The sequence below is a fragment of the Heterodontus francisci genome, chromosome 18 (genome assembly GCF_036365525.1).
Source record: "Heterodontus francisci isolate sHetFra1 chromosome 18, sHetFra1.hap1, whole genome shotgun sequence".
NCBI lineage: Eukaryota > Metazoa > Chordata > Chondrichthyes > Heterodontiformes > Heterodontidae > Heterodontus > Heterodontus francisci.
Genome location: NC_090388.1, coordinates 74,511,958 through 74,533,338, shown reverse-complemented (window position 1 = coordinate 74,533,338; position 21,381 = coordinate 74,511,958). Strand labels below are relative to the sequence as shown.

The 21,381-nt window shown below is 44.3% G+C and overlaps 1 protein-coding gene across 10 annotated transcripts in view; it reads left to right on the top strand.

Annotated features, from left to right (window-relative positions):
* The window catches only part of nrcama (neuronal cell adhesion molecule a), a 475,148-nt gene that overhangs the window by 342,241 nt on the left and 111,526 nt on the right, over positions 1-21,381 (top strand). For 9 of the 10 annotated variants that reach the window (XM_068050995.1, XM_068050994.1, XM_068050993.1 and 6 more), the window contains 6 exons: positions 468-573; positions 2,055-2,251; positions 4,962-5,084; positions 9,879-10,049; positions 13,641-13,691; positions 19,364-19,475. In XM_068050995.1, the coding sequence (XP_067907096.1) occupies positions 468-573; positions 2,055-2,251; positions 4,962-5,084; positions 9,879-10,049; positions 13,641-13,691; positions 19,364-19,475 (760 nt within the window). The remainder of the gene's footprint in view (positions 1-467; positions 574-2,054; positions 2,252-4,961; positions 5,085-9,878; positions 10,050-13,640; positions 13,692-19,363; positions 19,476-21,381) is intronic. The other variant, XM_068050997.1, reaches the window with a different exon arrangement.

Genomic DNA, 21,381 nt, shown 5'->3' with positions numbered 1-21,381 from the left:
TGCTGGCAGTCCTGTTTTTGAACCGTACAGTCCATTTTTTGACTGCCCACCAAAAAAATCTCTAAACTATGAACTGATTTTGGAATAAAAATCCATTTTAGTCACTTGGCTAGTGTTCCTCATGAATCCTGCGAGGTAATTCAGACTCTTCCTTCCCTCTGCCACTTCCAGCCCAATTTGGGGCTTGCTAAAACCTGGCCACCACAGCTGCCTGAAAAAAATTAACTCGGCTTCCTAGAGCACCCACGTACGTGCAAGGAATCAGAGAAACAAGGGCTGAGGTAAAAGATCAAGCTGAACTCTCCCAGTTTTGCTCTGGATCACCTGAACAACCTGAATGATTCTGCTTGATGATGTGGCAAATTGGCATGAACAGTATTTTTAATTTTAAAAAAAACTATTATTGCCCTATTAATGTTTGAATGTCATTTAATTTATGGTTTTCAACTCTTTGCTTTCGAATCCAGTGCCGCAGCCCCCTACGATCACCCATCAATCTCCAAAGGATTACATAATAGACCCAAGGGACAACATCCTAATCCAGTGTGAGGCAAAAGGGAAGCCATCTCCCAGGTTTGTATTGGTTATCAGGCTCATGGAATATCTTAAAGAACACCAGATACTCAATCAGACTGAGGGGAAATAAGAGCTGATGGACTCCTACAACATGTGTCACATTGTTCCTTGATGCCTCTCTCATGTCCAGGCTCCAATGTCTCTCACTCCTTATCGCAATCTTTCTCATCTCTTCTATCTCGTCTATGTAATGTTCCTTTGAACTTTCCTCCTAAGCTGATCGTGGCCAATGTTCCTTCCTCAATCAGCACCATCAGAAACAGATGAAGTGGTCACCATGCAACTCATTGCTGGTTGGTGAGATTGTGCCTTGTGTAAAGTGGCTGCCATTTTTGGTCACACAACAGTCGCTGTACCTCAGAATAAGTTATTGTGTGTGAGGTGCTTTGAGATGTTCTGACGATGTGACAAGGTACTGTATAAACGTCAAGTCTTTAAGGTGAAAGCACCATCCTGCACATTGTTTGTCCTCCCTACATTCTTAACCTGTTGAAATCAAGACTCATCACACCGTTTCCCATTGTAACTTAGCTTTTCTCCGCCAATCTATAGAACCCCTTACTCTCAGTCAAGCTTTGTATCACCTAATTTTACTATCTGATTAATCCCACCTTACTGCTCATTACCTTGGTACTCTCTATTATGGGTTATGGCCCTCAGCTTGGTTTCTCATTGAGAAAAAAAAAAGCCTAGTTGACTAACTTTGCTTTAAGGCATCTTGCAGCACCCTTCATTATGATACATGTGTGACCCAGTTTTATCATTCTGCATTTCCTGTACTACTTTTGCTTTTAATGCAGTTATTATTGGTTGTGTATTTTTCCTCAAGGTAGTTGATGAATGAATTCTGGTGTTTGGCTAATTTATGACCGAGCTGAATATTGAATGTTGCCACTTCTTTGCATTGGGGAAATCAAAATATAGGAATTTCGGCATTTGTCTTTTGCAGTATTTTGTTTATTCAGTCCTTGGTGTTCCACTTTAAATTGTACCCAAGCTCATTTCTGTTAATTACGGTGTCGTCTCTCTTCCTTCCAATAGTTTAATCTCATCATTAATTGGCGTCTTATGTGTTTATGTGGGGTTCCTGCTTTGTCACATAACAAACAGGCCCTGGAGCTTCTCGGTATTGGTTGAAAGAGAAATATTAGCAAAGACACCAGGACAACTCGCTGTTCCTCTTCAAATGTTGCTCAAAGATTTTTTTTTAACATCTCAGCCCAAAGACAACCCTTTCTTCCTCAATACTGTACTGAAATGACAGCTTAGATTGTGTGCTAAAGTCCGGATGTGGGGCACGAACCCACAATCTTCTGACTCAGAGTTCCCAACTCAGCCAACGCTGAAATTAAAAATGTTTATGTTCTTTTATAAGCAATGACATGAAACTTTGTACAATGCGGTGTGAATGACTTGTAAATTTGCTTTGATGATACCGCATTTTGATCTGTTTCTTATTTCTCGGCCGTCTTCTGTAGATTTTCATGGACTCGCAATGGAACTCATTTTAATCTTGACAAAGACGCACGAGTGACAATGAACCCAAACTCCGGGACTCTGCTCATTGACATTGTGGGTGGTGGGAAGGCGGAAGCTTATGAAGGGGAGTACCAATGTACTGCACGAAATGACCGCGGCACAGCCGTGTCCAACAAAATTGTCATCCGCCAGTCTAGTGAGTAAATGTATTGTTCAATCATTATTATTGTGTTAAGTTTCAATTGTCTCTAAGGGACAGTGAGGAGCAGATAATCAAACTGAAAATTAATGTTTCCAACAGAAATAATTATAAAGCTACCATTCAAGACTCAGAACCATCTCTGGTGCTACTATGGCTTTCCCACGCCAATGTTCCTTACCTTTGTCAAGTCCAAAACTGGACAGAGGATGGCTTGTTTCTTTGTTGCTGATAAAACAAATTCATGGACAATCTTAACGACTGTTCATACATATGAGACACAGTCACTAGTAGGTTCTTTTAAAAATGGGCTTCTTTCTAATACAAAATCATTTCTGTTGTCTGAAACAATTGGTCCACCCAAAAACTAGAAGGGGGCCACAACCCTTTCAGCTTATGCCTTCAGTGAGGGGAAACCTCCCACAAAAGCCATTGCATGCACAGGTAGTGTTGCCTGAAAAGACCTATAGAAGCATGGGGTGCATTGGATTAGACATTGACCTCTTACCTACCAGTCTGATGATGGAGTTTTCCTAAGCAGACTGAGTTGCCTGTAAATCATTATCAGTTTTGGAGGTTATGGGTTCAGTCCTCACTCTGGAGACTTGAACACATAACCCATGCTGGCAGCACTGAGGGTGTGCTGCACTGCTGGAGGTGTCATCTTTCCGACGAGACATTAAACTGTCTGCCCCCTCAGATGGATGTACAATATCCCACGGCACTATTTGAAAAAGAGCAGGGGAGTTCTCCTGGTGGCCGGGCTAACATTCAACCCCGATTATCTGGTCATGTATCTTATTGTTGTTTGTGGTAACTTGCCACGAGCATTTTCTACATTACAACAGAGGCTTCAAGATGGAGTTAACTGCTGCACAGACGCAAATCTCCTCATGTGCTGAGGTTTCTATTACTCTTGGCAAAGAATAAGAGAAAGAAAAGGCTACATTACCTTGTGACGGACAGATGGTTACTGTTTAACTACCTTTACAATTGTGTCATGAGGTAATGCCCTGTTGAAGTGTGGCTCAAGCCTGAAAATCTCATGCTTTGGGATTGGCCCAGTGAGGAAAGCTGCGGCCTAAGCTGATAACCACTCATGGAGTAATATTGAGGGGCACAGGGGAGGGGTCTGGGATCCAAATAACGGACAGTAAATTCCAATGAAGTTCAGGCAATAGCAGAAAGTCAGAGTGAATTTCTGAGTGAGAATCAGTGATTTGGAATCTTTGAAGCAGCCTGTTTTGTAGACCGAGCATTAGGCAGCAATAATCGAACAAAAATACTTCACCAATTCAGAATTTTGTTTAATAATATGCAGGAATTTCTTTCAACATAATTCTGGAACCTTCCACGAATCATGGTTCTGACTTTAAACTGAGGCCCCATCTGACCTCTCAGATGGATGTAAAAGATTCCAGGGCACTGTTTCGAAGAAGAGCAGGGGAGTTCTCCCAGTGTCCTGGACAATATTTATCCCTCAATCAACATCACAAAAACAGATTATCTGGTCATTATCACATTGTGCACAAATTGGCTGTTGTGTTTCCTACATTACAGCAGTGACTACACTTCAAAAGTACCTCATTGGCTGTGAAGTGCTTTGGGATATCCTGAGGTGGTAAAATGGTGCTGTATAAATGCAAGTCTTTCTTTAATCTTGTCAGTGCATTTGTTCCACGTAATATTTAATTCTGTTTCTTTAATGATCTCATTTCTTTCTTTTTCTAACTAAAGACCTCTTTTTAATCATCAAATTCATCATGCTGGAAGGTAACTGTGCGGCTGATAGTTGGTTATAACATTGCATGAATTGGTCCCTTTGTTTCATTCCCTAATACCTGATTCCTTCAATGTCCTTGAATCCCACAGCACTGACTATCACAGCTCTGTTGGCACTGGGAAGGACAACCAGCATCAGAGCTGAATGGAGAACAAAAAATAACGATGAATCCATTTAGCATTTCCCACGTGACAGCCTGGTACAAATGTCCTGTTCTGGGCATCATTTGGAAGGCTGGGGTTCTGGTCCAACTCCAGAATTCTCAATGTGAAAACTCACTGTTAGAATAAACAGCCGATAGTCCCTGGATCTCAAAGTGTCCACTGTATGAAGGCCCAAAGACATTCGGATTAGGGGAGCTGGGAGAGGTGCAGGCGATGTCCCTCTGTTGCAAGTAGAAACAACACCATTCACTTCATAATCTAAACATTTGTCTTTAAATACAGTGTACTCCTCACATTCTGGATCTGCCATGTTGACCTATCATTGACCTACACTGGTGTTCCTGGAGCAGCCCTCCACTGTTTGTCACAAGTTTCCATGATTGAACTGACTCTACACCCTTCCCCCTGTAAATACATTTCCTGCCCTGTGAACACTGGGAGCCTTTCCCAGTGAATATAAGCCTAGAAAATACTGTTTGAGGAATCAGTGGACAGATGTTAAGTCTGTTATCGTCCACTATTTTAACTGGGGTGTTAACCTGCTTGACATAAACAGGGTAACCCCTCTGCTGCAGTGGACTGAGGAATATAATACAATTGTGTTGAACGTTTGTTTGCTGAGACCTCCCAAAGTGAATTCTAGACTATAATGCTGCCTTGTACTAAACGATCAGCTCCCATATACTTTCCACTGGCTGCTTAATTTTTAAGGAAAGGTTTGCGGTGTTAAAACTATAATTAATACTGCTCCCATTTCCAGGATCCCCCATGTGGGCTAAAGAGAAGATCGAGCCAATTGTTGTCAAAGAGGGGGCTTCGTTGGTCCTCCACTGTGACCCTCCGTCTGGCCTACCACCGCCCATCATATTCTGGATGGATAACTGTAAGTACAGAGCTGAGCTTTCAGGTTTGTCTTAGTAATCCACAAGTAGCAGCCAACTCAAATGGACAAGCAGTTGGGATCTGACTGTGGGCCGGGGAGGGGAGGAGAGGAATTAATCAGCTCTTAATGGCTGTCCAGCATGTGAGCATGGACAGGATTGGGATTCAGTTATGCTGGCTCCTGTAGTCGACAAACCTGCGTACGCTTTCTGAAGAATGCCCTCTTCAGCAAGTTGCCAGGTCTTGGTGCATTATATGCATTTAAGAATCAGTAATGAAAATGGTGGGTGGGAGGTGTGCAAAGAGGGGGTTGAAAAGAGAGAATAAAATTGGCATAGCCTTCCCTACATATGGAAAGACAAGAGAAGTGCCCCGGGGTGTTAGAGCAGCATGCTGGAGCATCAACGCAGTGCCCAATTCAGGTGAGTGTGATCCTGAGGCAGTAAGAGGAAATCACTGTCCCTGTGTGAGAGTCCTGCTGAATGCAGGCGTGTTAATAGATCTGGACTCCGTGAGTGTGTCCTTGTCCTGCAGTTTTCACTTCTCCTGTTCACAAGGCAAGGGTGCCATTGAAGTCAGCTGAGCCACTCCAATGTCATGGGAGGCACCAGACACCTCTCCCCCATCGCTGGGTGCCTCTGCAAATAAAGTGCTGTCTGCACCAAAGGAAAATAGTGGACAGCGACAACATTTGGGACAGGTTCATCATTTTGATGGTGGCCGACTGTTACAAGCTCAGTGAGATTGTTAATGTGAAAATACGAGATATGAACCCCCAGACCAATTTAACTAATAACACAAGATTTCACGTTTTAAGACTTTTATTATAACCACTAAACTAAAAGAAATCCCCATTAATCAGATAATAATTTGTAAGTAGCTGATATCCCAGATTACACAGAAAGGTATTTTCTTTACTTACTAAAATATTTGAAAAACTCACACCATGCTTATATGTTACACAGTCCTTTTTGATGGTGAAATCCTTTGGTTAAAAGTCCCAAACTCCTCCCAATTGCAATGGGTTGGATCTCCCAGATTTTTCTTAAATCAATGCCCTCTTTGCTCACTTCTTCCAAGCACTTTTGATCTGGACATCTGTGAATAATGTGATTTCCGGTGATCTCCGCAACTTTCAAAACAGGTTCAAGTCTTCTTTCTTTTCTTTTGGGCCTCCTTATCTCGAGAGACAATGGATACGCGCCTGGAGGTGGTCAGTGGTTTGTGAAGCAGCGCCTGGAGTGGCTATAAAGGCCAATTCTGGAGTGACAGGCTCTTCCACAGGTGCTGCAGAGAAATTTGTTTGTTGGGGCTGTTGCACAGTTGGCTCTCCCCTTGCGCCTCTGTCTTTTTTCCTGCCAACTACTAAGTCTCTTCGACTCGCCACAATTTAGCCCTGTCTTTATGGCTGCCCGCCAGCTCTGGCGAATGCTGGCAACTGACTCCCACGACTTGTGATCAATGTCACACGATTTCATGTCGCGTTTGCAGACGTCTTTATAACGGAGACATGGACGGCCGGTGGGTCTGATACCAGTGGCGAGCTCGCTGTACAATGTGTCTTTGGGGATCCTGCCATCTTCCATGCGGCTCACATGGCCAAGCCATCTCAAGCGCCGCTGACTCAGTAGTGTGTATAAGCTGGGGATGTTGGCCGCTTCAAGGACTTCTGTGTTGGAGATATAGTCCTGCCACCTGATGCCAAGTATTCTCCGAAGGCAGCGAAGATGGAATGAATTGAGACGTCGCTCTTGGCTGGCATACGTTGTCCAGGCCTCGCTGCCGTAGAGCAAGGTACTGAGGACACAGGCCTGATACACTCGGACTTTTGTGTTCCGTGTCAGTTCAAGTCTTCACAGCCTTTCAATGTATATCTTTAGAGAGCAGGTGTCTCCTTTGTTTCTCTCTCTCTCTTGAGCTGCAACCGTTGGTTGTCTTCTTCCACAGCCTGCTGTCAGGCTACAACTGCTGGGTTCCCTTCTTCCAGCCTACCTTGTGGTCACAAACCCCTGGGTTTCTTCTCTTACGACCTGTTTTCCTTCAGAAAGTCTGTTAAATTTATCTGGACGCAATAGTCAATAGCTTGTTGTACTGATCCGATATGCAAAATCCAGAAGCCTAGTTTCACAGAACCACCCAGGCCTCCTATTGTTCCCGGGTGTTAACAGCTGCCTGGTACCCTTACTTCTTCTGAAACGGAGTATCTCTTGCCAACGCATGCGCAAGCTCCGATGTCACCCAACCACGTCCGCAAATTTGCTATCTTGCCAGGATCAGCTCATGACCGACAGACCGAGCGGGGCAGGGGTAAATGGGCAAGACAAGTGGCGAGTGGGTGGGAACCGGGGGGACAAGCGGTGAATGAAGTGGTCAGTGGGCAGGAGGGAGGGAGGGAGCTGGGGGGACGAGCAGTGAGTGAAGCAGCAAATCCAGCCGGGAGGGTGCGAGTGGGGTAGAAGTGACCATTGCGTGGGGTGAGGGTGGGTTGCGTTTTACGACTGACTTTCAGACTCCAGTGCGCACCTAGCGGAATTTGCCAATGCAGAGTTTGTTCGTTTTTCTGTGTATGATTGAGCTGCGCTCTCTTTATTATAGGAAACTGCCTGAAACATCGCAGTCAGTGACATTTCAGTCAATGACTCTGCTTGTGTACATGTTCGGGTAGTGCACCATCTAGTGGTTGCATTGTCAACAAACTCATCCCTTCTGAATTACTGGCTTCTTGTTTTACGACCCAAAAGTCTGGGAGGACGAAACCCATTGTTCTTCAGGTGTTAGCCCTGCAGTCTCTGCTTTCAAAAGAAAGTCTTTGATCTGTGTTCCCTGTTGTCCTGGTAACCCAGACTGCTGTCCTGTCCTTTCACAGTGTGGAGGTGAGGTCAGCTGACCTTCCAGAGTCCATCTTGAACTTTTAAGAATCACAGTTTTTCAAATATAATCATGTTACAAGGTCCAGCATTCATAACACAACACTGAGCTCTCAGCCCATCCGTGCACAGGAGCTATGCACATTTGCCACTGTGGCCTTTCCCTCTTGGCAAAGATGTTTGGTGTCCAGAATGGGAAACCAGCCAATGTGTAGAAACCTTGCTGTCACCAAATCTACCTGTGAAAGAAATAAACAGGTATGGAATGGCGCCAAGGAATCTGCAACAATTCTGACGCAGACCCTGGTTGTTGTCCCTGTTGGATTCTGGCTGTCTTGCTGTGCTCTGCCCTTACGCAGGTTCTAACTGAAGCCTCAGACACACGATGCTAGTTTCCCAATGCCTTCCTCATGTTTTTCATCTTCAGCGTACCTTCTCTTAGCTGGGCTGCAAGCAAGGCTAAACAGCCCTACCCTCCTTTTACAGATATATGCTCCACAGCCCCACCTTCCTCCCCCCCCCCCCCCCTCCCACCCCCCCGCAACCCATGCTGTCGGCTGTGGCTCAGTGGGTAGTGCTCTCGCCTACTGAATCACAAGATTCTGGGTTCAAGTCCCACTCCAGGACTTTAGCGCACAAATCAAAAAGTTGACACTCCCACTGCAGTTCTGAGTGAGTGTTGCATTGTCTGAGATCCCGTCTTTCAGATGAGATGTTGAATTGATGCTCCATCTGCCCTCTCAGGTGGATATAAAAGAAACAAAGCGGGGGTGTTCTCCCTGGTATTCTGGCCAATATTTATTCCTCAATCAACATCACAAAATAACACATTATCTGGTCATTATCATTTTGCTGCTTGTGGGAATTTGCTGCGCGCAAATTGGCTGCTGCATTTCCTATATTACAACAGTGACAACACTTCAAAAAGTGCTTCATTGGATTTCTGGATGACCTATGATCCTGAAGGATGCTACATAATTGCAGGTCTTTCTTTTTGTTGCGTATCAACGAATTCAGATCCAACGCTCTCCGGTGCTGTCTGAATTGGGACTTGAAACCAACAGTTCTGGCTTAGAAGTGGGAATACTACCCCTGAGCCCAATGGTCACTCCTTCCAGATGAGAGGGCCCCACCAGATGTTAGCTCAATAGTGAGAGACCAGATTCTAGTCTCCACTCGCCAGGACTGTCTGGAATGGGGTTTGACCCCTTCACCTCTGACTCCTGTGGTGGGGGAGGGAATGCTTACCACTAAGCCAAAGGCTCGCTCCCTCCCTATTGGACTCTGATCAAGAATAGGGAAGTGCACACCTGTATCAACGAATTCAGATCCAACGCTCTCCGGTGCTGTCTGAATTGGGACTTGAAACCAACAGTTCTGGCTTAGAAGTGGGAATACTACCCCTGAGCCCAATGGTCACTCCTTCCAGATGAGAGGGCCCCACCAGATGTTAGCTCAATAGTGAGAGACCAGATTCTAGTCTCCACTCGCCAGGACTGTCTGGAATGGGGTTTGACCCCTTCACCTCTGACTCCTGTGGTGGGGGAGGGAATGCTTACCACTAAGCCAAAGGCTCGCTCCCTCCCTATTGGACTCTGATCAAGAATAGGGAAGTGCACACCTGGTATGTGGCTGTCGCACCTGAGTGAATGGAATTCACAGTCTGAACTCCAGGGTTTGTGCACTAAATGTGCCAGGTGTTTGGGGCATTCAATGTACAACTTTACACACACACCTGAAAGAGAGACTGGAATTCTTCCCCGGCATGCTGCAAAGTTACCCTGATCTTCGATTTAACACTCCAAATGGGGCAATGACCTAGTGGGTATGTGTAGAGAAAAAATGTCGTCTTCACCAGTGCTAATACCAGCCGTGAAATCCTGTCGCTTTCCATGTTCTGAAATCTTCATGCTTTTTTTTTTCTCTAGTGATGCAGAGGTTTACACAGAATGCCCGGGTTTCACAGGGTCTGAACGGAGACTTGTATTTCTCAAACCTGCAGCCAGAAGACACTCGGGGGGACTATATCTGCTATGCCAGGTTCAACCACACTCAAACTATACAGCAGAAGCAGCCAATCTCTGTCAGGGTGTTGACACGTAAGTATTGCCTGGTCTCTTTAACCGTGCGTGTTTGCTATCGTGAATACAAGTGCTAAGGACAATGATGAGATCCCTTTATGACACTAAAACATACAACTGAAAGACCCCATGTTTCACCCTCGAGTACCATGTTGTGTTATTTGATCTTAGCTGAGGTGCAGTGTTTGGGCTCTGCTCTCCTTGACAATGGAAGGATTCCTGATCTTGCTCTCTAGTTCCCGCTGCATGGAAGTACAGGCGTGTACATGTGGGAGTGAGGGCAAGAGGGATTCTCAGCTGAAGTGTTTTCCATGCCCAAATAGCCCACTGCCACCCACCAACTACACTCACACATGAGCATTGGTCACTTGGGCCCCAAGTAAAAAATCAACACCTTTAGGAAACAGTTGGGTAGTGGGGTGCGGGTAAGGGGAAACGGTTAAAAGAATAATTGGGAGTGGGCTTGGATACTGGTACATGTCAGCAGCCAACATATCTCAAATTTGAGGAAAAGTGACAACCAATTGCAAACGCAGTCAGGGTCAAGTGTTTCTGGAATTCTGTACTGCAGCTAATTCACAATCTGTGTGTGTAACTTGCAGATTTACCCAACTGCCCCGGGATGATCCCAGATCTTCTGCACCAATTCCCAACTCCCCATGTGACAGGCAAGCATCCCAAGTGCAGACCTCCGTTGTGTTCAGTGCAGCTGAGAGTTTTACCTGCAATTCCAGGAATCAGGAGCTTATGTAATGGTCTGGGATCCTTCCTGAGAATTGTTAGGTTGGCACTAGTCAGGGTGCAGTGTTGCTGGCCCAAGTGGTTTGGTGCAGCCCCTCATGCTTTCCTATCCTTGCCATGTGTGGTGCAGTTTTCGTGTAGGAAGTTGCTGGAAGCTGATTACCAGTCATTGGCTCCTCCACATAACAGGGGAGCCCTTGAGTGAATGTAGCCCAGAAGCACAAGTGACAAGAAGCAGAGAAAAAGAGAGAGAGGGAGGGTAGAACCTGCACACTGAGTCCACAGACACAACAGGTCCCACACTGAGACCAGACCAGAGAGAAACTTCAAATGTCCCCGTCATTATCAGCGTTTTCTACTGAAACAAATGTTGTGTCCCTCAGTATCATTTATATGAACCGATGGTTGTGCCTCTGTGAAGTTCAGTACTTTTGGGATATAGAATGCTGGAGGAGACCACACACAACCAGCTGTGCAAGTGCACTATTGGTGTGTTTGTTCTTGTGATTTATTGGATTGTACATGTGCAGTCATTACATGGATCATATCCAGTTTAATACATCTGGTCTGCAATATCTCACAAGCCTTTCCTAAATTTCTCCCAGATATGAATTTGTAATGGATTTGAAGTACACAAAACAAACCTTATGCAAGAGAGAGCCTTGTAATTCCCTCACTCAGCTGCATGTCATTGACTGTTCAACTTTTCCCACTCTCACCAAACTGTTCTCATCTGATTTGTTTTTTTGGTTCAGTGTGATATCTCTGAATATTTGCTTGCTTGGATGGAAACTTTCTCCCAAAGCAAAACAGTGTTCATTGATGAATTTGGAAAGCAGCTCTCGGGGGACACAGCAGTTTTATACCCTGGCCTTTCACCTCTAGGTACTGTGTTCAAATCTAGGCCAGGCCAATGGAGTGAAACTTGTCTCTGTTCCTTCCTCAGCCCATCCATTCATTTATTACCTCCAGACTCAACTATTCCAATGCTCCCCTGACCAGCCTCCCATCTTTCACCCTACATAAACATGAGCTCATCCAAACCTCTTCTGTCTGTATCCTGTCTCACACCAAGTCCCATTCACCCATTATGCTCATGCTCACTGACTTACATTGGCTCCCAGTTCAGCAATGCCCAATTTTAAAATTCTCATCCTTGTGTTCAAATCCCTCCATGGCCTCACCCCTCCCTACCTCTGTAACCACCTCCAGCCCTGCAAACCTCCAAGAACTCTGCACTCCTCCAATTCTGGGATTCCCGATTGTCTTCGCCTCTCCGTTGGCTGCCCAGGCCCTAAGCTCTGGAATTCCCTCCCTAAACCTCTTCATCTTTCTCTCCTCCTTCAGGTTGCTTATTAAAACTAACCTCTTTGACCTCAATTGAGTTTCTAAAGGGCGTTAGTTCTAATTTGGCACAACTTTGCCCTCACTCTATGAAGTCACAGAATGGCTGCCCTAGGAAATGTCACATTTGTCCAGTATGAGGGTGCTCTTCTTAAGTTTGCTGTTGAGGCATACTGTTGGAGTGGAGTAGAAGGTGCATGCTATACCTGACCAGAAACCTCCATTCCACCACTCTGGGCTAGATTTGAAACCAAGCCCCAGGCCTCAAGCCTAATTCACTGATCTCGATAATTTTACTTTATAAATTGGGAGCATCTAGTTTTAGATAATATTTTCAACAGCCCTTGAAATGATCCAGTATGACACTAGTATACACAAGTGGTATGTTTGATAGCCCTATCTCCTATGGAGTGACAACCTGTTTAAACAAACACCTTCTAGAAAACAGTGGAGAGAGAAGTTTGCAACCAATACATTTGTTTGCACTATTCTCCTACAGTTTTTGTCAAGGCCTGGGGTTCCTTTTAATGAAGTTGACTTCATTATTTTCAGTTGATAGATGTGGGTTCTGCATGTGTGCAGTGTGTGACTGTAAAAGGCACATTTTTAGCTGCTGCAAAGTTCCTCATGTTAAAAGGAAAGACCAGTAATTGTTGTTAGTAGCCACATTAAACAAATACCCAAAAAAACAGGAAGTCTTTCTGAAATTGTAACACTGAATATCCCAGTCGTGGATCAGAAAATCACGCAGGTTAAGATCCAGTTGTTTGATTGTTGCACTGATCTGAAAACCATTGCAAAAAAATCAATGGTCTTCCGCATCTGTCAGAATCATTGTAAAATCACATTTTTGAATAGCTCTTTTCTTTCTCCTGTGCTGGTCGGAGCAAAAGTGAGATGCAGAACAAGGTCCAATGGAACCTGCTCTGAGTTCTTTCAGCACCATACCCAGGGCTGAAAGGGTTAAATTAGTGGGACAGGTTATATTGCCTGAAGTATAGAAGATTAAGGGGTGATCTAGTTGAGGTGTTTAAGATAAGGTGATAAAGGATTTGATAAGAGTAGATAGAGAAAAACTGTTTCCTCTGGTGGGAGAGTCCAGAACAAGGTGGGGAGGGGGCTTAAAATTAGGGCTAGGCTGTTCAGGGGTGATGTCAGGAAGCACTTCTTCACACAAAAGGTAATGGAAATCTGGAGCGCTCTGCCCCAGGAAGCTGCAGAGTCTGGGGTTCAATTAAAAATGTTCAAAACTGAAATTGATAGCGTTTTGTTAGGCAAGGGTAGAAGAGATATGGAACCAAGGCACATTGATGGAGTTGAGGTACAATCAGCCATGACCTAATTGAATGGTGTAACAGTCAAGAGGGGCTGAATGGCCTACCCCAGCTCCCAGGATCCTGCGAGCCGTCTTAAATTTGGTTTGCCATTTTATTTCCTTCGACTGCGTCAATCACTTTTCCTTCAGCTCTTCCTTGCACTTGCCTGGTTCTCCTCCACATGTTTTTACTGTTCTGTTTGTTTCAGTGGATGCCATCAATGAGACAGTTTATTCGAATGGCACTGAACTGTACGGTGGTGAGTTATGGTGCCTCCTAGTGTTCATGTTTTAACGCCGGTAGACTTTGTCATCTGACTGTAACTATTTCCATTTCCCCGATCCTAATCAAAGGACCCCAACTGTTACTAAAATCAGTCTTAATACTTCTTATAACTTGTGCATTGTCTAATTAACTTGATGATAATCTGGGCAATAAGATCAGTTGGGTGCTTGTTGGTCAACTAACATGATGACACCTGTTCACTAAGTGTTGTGTCCGTCCACACACTAACAGAGACTGTCTAACCTGGTGCTTGCTGTTTGTTAGGGAGGTTCGATGCCACTCCTAAGCGTCCACTGTCAGACAGACGGGCCAGGTTGGCAAATAAAATCAGGGAGGGCCTCCCACTCCTGATCACTGACCGGTGCTCCACAAATGCATCCACAAGGGCCAGGATCAGGCTCAGTGGTGATGGCCTCTGCAGTCAAATAGTTTGTCAAATTTCACGGTTTTCATTGTACACAAGGTATTGTCACCTGGACAAGATACCGGTGAGGTTGCTGGCACTTTCAGGAGAGGAGGAGGAGCAACGTGTGGGGAAAAAACAGAAAACCTTTCACTACCTTTAATAATTATTAATATTAAACAGATGTATACATAATACAATACATTATATATGCAAAATCGGCATTTACCATTAAATTTGTGGTCACATCTAATGGTATTCAAGGTTTGAGATTGGAACCAAACATCTTACAATCTGTCATTTTTTGGTCAGTTTCTTGAACCTCCCACTGATAGCTTGATTTGAGAATGAGCATCCTTGTTGAACATTGTTAAGAACAATTGAATTATGCAAGTTAACATTTCATTTTGGCACTTTTCACATCGTCCATGGGTCCTGCAAGGCCTGTGTTTTTTCTTAAATCATACGATTGATGAAGTGCCTCCCTCCAATCCTGTGTTCCCAGTGGGGGATGGCACTCAAAGGGAGCTTGGAGTGCAGCGGCAACAGCACTGCACTGTTGTACTCCTGTGTCCAACACATTCTCACTGGACTGAGTCGATTCATTCAGTGGTCAAGCAAACCGTTTCTGCCCTGTCGTTTATACCCTACAATCCAAGAAGGAGCTGTCACTTCCTGCTCGGGCTGATCTGCTTAAAAATTCTAATTATTCACAATTTGAAGAGCACGTCAATGCCAAAAGCATATAGAAAATGCTGGAAAAACTCAGCAGGTCAGGTAGTATCTGTGGAGAGACGCAGAGTTAATGTTTCAGGTTGATGACCGTTCATCAGTACAGTGATGCCGATTGTTCAACAGTCAACTTTCAATGGCTTGAAGGGTCATGTCTTTTCCATATCACAGGAAGGTCAGGTGACATTGGTGCAGGTTTCCAAAGGCGGCTGTCGCAGCTCAAAGCTTCATTCCAGGTGAGTGTGGATCAGGGGATCGGGGCATGGAAGTGCAGCCTGGTTTTCTGAGCTTTGATCGGGATGTGCCAAACTCTATTCCATGCCAATCTCTGTACCTGGTTCTCTGATCCACCCTCACAGTGACTCAGGCTTTGCTGCACGAAGCCTGACACGTGACCTTTGACCCCCATCGCTTCCTTGAAGGTAACACAGAGATTTTTGTGGTTAATCTCAAACTGTTCCCCTTTCTCGATAAGTACACGTCAAGCATGCTGGCAGGTAAGATGCTATCTGAAAGGACTCTGGTTGCATTAGTTGAACTGTGCCTCGCCATTCCTGTTACACAGTCTCCAATTACTGCCTCTTTGCCGAGAAACTAGATTGAATATCTTTTGACCTCAGCGAAGAGAAGTGGAAATAAAATTTCACATTGCGTTCTCAGTCATCTCAGGTTAAAATGGAGAAGAGACCTGATAACCAGTGGGCAGGACTGCCGTGGGAAGGAAGACAAGTTATTGTAAGGACTTGTGGGTGCACAGATTAACCAAATCAGATAGGTAATAGGAGCTGGATCGGGAGAACAGCAAAAGATCTTTCTGTGTGCATTTCTCCAGTCCCACATCCTCTATTGTGAGGCTTCAATTGGCAGCTTGACTATTAGATAATCAGGTAATGTAAAATGAACCTCTGTGTGTACATGGTGCTGTTTTCTAAATAGTTGAAATTTAACACACCTTGAAAAGTTCGCCCGATATCTGGGGAAAAAAAAGTCATTAAAAATATATATACTGATTGCCAAGTAGATAACCTACAGCTGCTAGCCTACTCCAATCAGGGAGCACCCTAGAATGTAATAGGTGGGTTTTTGGCCAGTTAGAAAAGCATTAGGTTTCCACAGCCCGTATGTTGCCTCTGCATCAGAATCAAGGACCACACTTGTGATCTGAGGTCCAGCCTAGCCCCATACTTTTTGACAGTTTTATACCAAGTATGAAAACAGTTTTTCTTTTTCCAAATATTCAGAAGTTGACAAGGTGGTAGTTAAAATCGTAGAATGATGTAGCACAGAAAGAGGCCATTCAGCCTATCATACTTATACCAGCTCGTTGTAAGAGCTGTCCAATTAGTCATACTCCTCCTCCGCAATAATAGAAACTGCCAATGAGTTAAAATACTGAGGTTGGGAGGGAACTGAGAGAGTCAGAATTTTTTAAAAAGGCACGCTTAGGAATTTTGATCCTTTTATTAAATAGTTTTTACCTGGGACATCAGGAGTCTATGAGCAACATAAATGAACTCAATTGCAAGCAAATCCAAGCTAAAGAAAATTTGAGCAAAATACTGCAGATGCTGGAAGTCTGAAATAAAAACTGAAAGTGCTGGCAATACTCAGCAGATGCTGCCTGACCTGCTGAACATTTGCAGCATTTTCTGTTTTTATTTCTGAAGAAAATATGCTTTTTCTAATTAAATTATTCCCAATCAACAATACGTCCTGTTACGACCGGGTGAGAAGGGGTCCTAAAGGTTCCCTCTCAGCCTTTGCCTGGTTTAACCGTAACAGGGTTTAATTTTAAAAACACTGTTTTTAGCTCCCCCTCAAGTGAATCCTTGTTCACTGCTCCAATTGTAAGGCAAAGAAATCAATTTAGACAGGTTTTCTTAGATTTTAAACAAGCAAGATGGAAGTTTATTAATCTTAAACTCTAATCCGGTTACCGACTATGAATATGCGACACGACCACACCAGCGTGCATACGCGATAAACACACACGCAGATAGAGACAGAAAGGTAGAAAGAATAAAGGGGGAAAGTTTGAGGCAATAGATGGGTTTCTATTTTACTGTTCTTTGAGTTTGCCGTGAAGTCTTTGGTTGCCAGTCAGACTTGCAGTTTGTTGGGGCCCAGTTCACGCTTCAACTTGTTTCGAGGTCGGAGTCTTTTCTCTCTTGAGGTTTACGTGTCTTCTGTGGGTCCGGTGGCTTGGGAGAAAGCGCGAGAGAGAGAGAGCATCAGACTTGCTTGTTTCAGCTTCAGTTTCAAAACTGCCTTCTCAATTCAAACTGTCCTGTGGCTAGTTCAAAAAACCTGGGCTAACCAGTTAGTCATGTGACCAGCTGGTTTAACCAGACCTGGCTCTGTGGATTGTATCATCTTAGCAGGGCCTGGAATGCGCTTCCTTGCCTTCAATGTCTGGTGATCAAAATTCATTTGGGTTAATTGGAGCAGGCAATAGTCCTTTGTCTCCACAAGCAGCGTCTCTTAGTATGCAAATGTCCTTCCAGCCCAGTGCCTGATGAATTTTTTAACAAGTCCTTTCATCACTCCACCAACAGTTTCAAATCAATGTTCGTATGACAAAATTAATATGCCTCATTCTTGGCAGGTGGAGGTCTGCATGACAGTCCTTTTAAAACAGTTTTGGAGCACTTACTACTGTTGGGAAGAGAAGAACAACTGTTTTTTTAAAAATCAAGTTGACTTGGACAACAAAATTAAAAACCTTGATCATTTTGAGACAACAATTAAATGCCAATATTCTAACCTCAATGCATCTGGCGTCACCAACTCTGCTTGGATATAGTCTGGGAGATTTTGCAACATGACCTCTAACCGTCCTGTCCTTACACTCTTGCCCATTGGTCATGTCCATCCTTGCGGCTCACCACTTTCCCACACCAATTGGAAAGCAAACGTACTCTTTGAAACCCGATTAGATGATTCTTGACTTTCACTTAAATAGTCCCACTGCCAAAATGAGAATAGAAAGTGTTGAAATACTCAGCAGGTCTGGCAGCATCTGTGTAAAGAGAAACAGAGTTAACGTTTCAGGTCTGTGACCCTTCATCAGAACTGGCAAAAGTTAGAAATGCTACAGTTTTTGAGCAAGTGAAAGAGGGAAGGGGGGAGGAAGAACAAGAAGGAAGGACTGTGATAAGTCGGAGTGGGGAGAGATTAAATGACAGAGGTGTCATGGAACAGAATGCAAATCGAGTGCTAAATAGTTATAGTGAAAGACAAAGCATGAGGTCAGAGGGAGTGTTAATGGCAGAATAATGAATAGGTCTGTACGAAAGCAAAAACAAGAAAAAAAAAAGTTTAAGGCTAGAACATGGTTAAAAAAAATTAATAATAAAAAAAAACAATAAATAAAAATAATGGGGCTCATGGTCTGAAATTGTTGAACTCAAAATTGAGTCCAGAAAGCTATCAAGTGCCTAATCTGAAGATGAGTTGCTGTTCTTGAGCTTGCGTTGAACTTCACTGGAGCACTGCAGCAGGCCAAGGACTGAAATGTGGGCGTGAGAGAGTGGGGTATGTTGAAATGACAAGTGACCGGAAGCTCAGGGTCATGCTTGCAGACCGAGCACAGGGGTACTGCAAAATGGTCATCCAATCTGCATTTGGTCTCTCCAATATAGAGACTACCAAATTGTGAGCAGCGAATACAGTATACTAAATTGAAGGAAGTGCAAGTAAATCGCTGCTTCACCTGGAAGGAATGTGTGGGGCCTTGGATGATGAGGAGAGAGGAGGTAAAAGGGCAGGTATTACACCTCCTGCGATTGCATAGGAAGGTGCCGTGGGAAGGGGACGAGGTGTCAGGGGTGTTGGAAGAGCGGACCAGGGTGTCGTGGAGGGGACGGTCCCTTCGGAATACTGACAAGGGAAGGGAAGATGTTTTTGGTGGTAGCATCACGCTGGAGGTGGCGGAAATGGCCGAAGATGATCCTTTGGATGTGGAAGCTGGTGGGGTGGAAAGTGAGGTCAAGAAGAACCCTGTCGCAGTTCTGGGAGGGAGGGGAAGGGGTGAGGGCAGAAGTGCGGGAAATAGGTCAGACACGGTCGAGGCCCCTGTCAACTGCGGTGTGGGGAAATCCTTGGTTGAATAAAAAGGAAGACATATCAGAGGCACTTCCAGCATCTGCAGTATTTTGCTCTTATATTAGTCCTACCTCCGATATGTACATAACGAATAGAATGTGCTCTAAGAAAGTGGAAGAAACTCACAGCAGTTATTCTCTCTGGTCACTCGCAGCCAACATCCTGGAGGTTAATCTTAAATTCCTGGAGATTCCAGGAGAATCCTGGACAGTTGGCATTCCTAACTACATCTCATTCTTCATGTTCGTTCACTAACTCCAGTTATTACTAATACTATAGTTTAGTGCTTCTTAAGCAGTTTCTGGATCATTGTGTCTGCAGTTAACTCTTGATTCTGCTCTTTAGTTTTCATCAATAGTTATGCAGTTTAGTTCTTTCGATCGCTTCAGTGGTTTGTGTTCTTACAGACAGCCCAGTGGGCGAGAGAAGACCCAGCATTATCAGCCCCAAAGGATCGAGCAGCAGTAAGACTGTACTGAGAGGACAAATCCTGTTCTTGGAGTGTATCGCCGAAGGCCTGTAAGTTGACCTGCTTCTTGCTCAGTCATTTTGTTCTCCATATGTGCGGAGGTGCCCTCTTTTGGATGAGACTTTAAACCGAGGCCCCATCTGCTCTGTCGGGTGGTGATAAAAGATCCTTTGGTACTATTTTGAGGAACAGGGGAGTTCTCCTCAGTGTCCCGGCCGATATTTATCACTCAACCAACATTGCTATAAAAATGATATAAAAAAGATGGAAAATGCTGGAAATGCTCGGCAGGTCAGGCAGCAGATGTGGAGAGAGAAACAGAGTTATAGTTTCAGGTCAATGACCTTTTAGTCGGAACTGGGAAATGTTAGAGATGTAACAGATTTTAAGCAAGTACAGAGGCAGGGAAAGGGGAAGTGGTTAAAAGAAGAAAAGGGAAGTTCTGTGATAGGGTGGTGATAAGGTTGCACCCCATCATGGATCTTCTGATTTGCTCTTTCACCACCTCCCCCTCCTTTCCCTGCCTCTGTACCTGCTTAAAACCTGTTACATTTCTAACTTTTCCCAGTTCTGATGAAAAGTCATCGACCTGAAACATTAACTCTGTTTCTTGCTCCACAGATGCTGCCAGTCCTGCTGAGTATTTCCAGCATCTTTTATTTCAGATTTCCAGCATCTGCAGTATTTTGCTTTTGTATAAAAATCATTGATCTGGTCATTTATTTCACTGCTGTTTGTGGGAGCTTGCTGTGCACAAATTGGCTGCCATGTGCCCTACATTAAAACAGTGCCTACACTTCACAAATACTTCATTGGCAGTGAAGTGCGTTGGCACGCCTTGTGATTATGAAAGGTGCTATAGCAATGCAAGTTCTTTAAGTCTTTTAACTCTGTGAAGTATACTTTAAGAATTGGCTTTTCCAGTGCAGAACTTCATGTCATGTGAGCACGAATTAGGAGCTTGTACATGGGGAGGGGTTTATTGCACAATTCCCCATCCTTTGGAGTGGAAGGAGTGAAAATCATGGTGGGAGAGCAAATGTGAGATGTGCAGGTCTCCTTGTCCAAGTTTCCAGTATGTGTTCCTGTTACGTGAAGGTTGAGTTTGGAAGACTAATTCATAAATTAGATCACTCAGTTGGGGCCCTCCTGCTGGCACTCAGAGCCCCTGGACTAGGGAGTAGAAATAATGTCCAGAATTCCATTCCTGATCACTGCTCTGTCACCCCTGCTGCTTGTGGACAATGGAAACTATGTCATGTTTTCCTATGACTTCCTCTCAACCCACACTCATATTGGATGACTGGCCATTTGAATGAAGTACTGGATAGCTGCTGGTCTCCATGGATCCACAGCCCAGCTTAACCTAGCAGAACCCAGTGTCTGCTGGAGAAGAGAGAGAGTTAGGTCAAGAACAGTGGAGGATGAACAAAAGAACTTGGATTTCTCTAGCACCTTTCATGGCCTCAGGCCAAAGTGCTTTAGAGCTAATGAAGTACTTTTTGACTGTTGTATTGTAAGAAAATCAGCAACAACTTGTGCACAGTAAACTCCCAAAAGCAGCAATGAGATAATGACCAGATAAACATATTTTTAGTGATGTCGGTTTAGGGGTAAATATTGGCCAGGACACTGGGGAGAACTCACCTGCTCCTCTTTGAATAGTGCTGTGGGATCTTTTACGTCTACTTGAGGGCGCAAATGGGAATTGGTTTAAAGTCTCATCCGAAAGATGGCACCTCCAACATAGTAGCATTCCCTCAGTATTACACTGAAAAGTACAGAGCACTCCAGTCGCATTCTCACAAAGAACCTGTTGAAAAGCATTTCTTTCCCTTTTATGTAGGCATAAGTATTTCATTATGAACCCTTGTTCAAAAAAGGGTGTAAAGACAAGCCCAGCAACTACAGGCCAGTCAGTTTAACTTCGATGGTGGGACAACTTCTAGAAAGAAT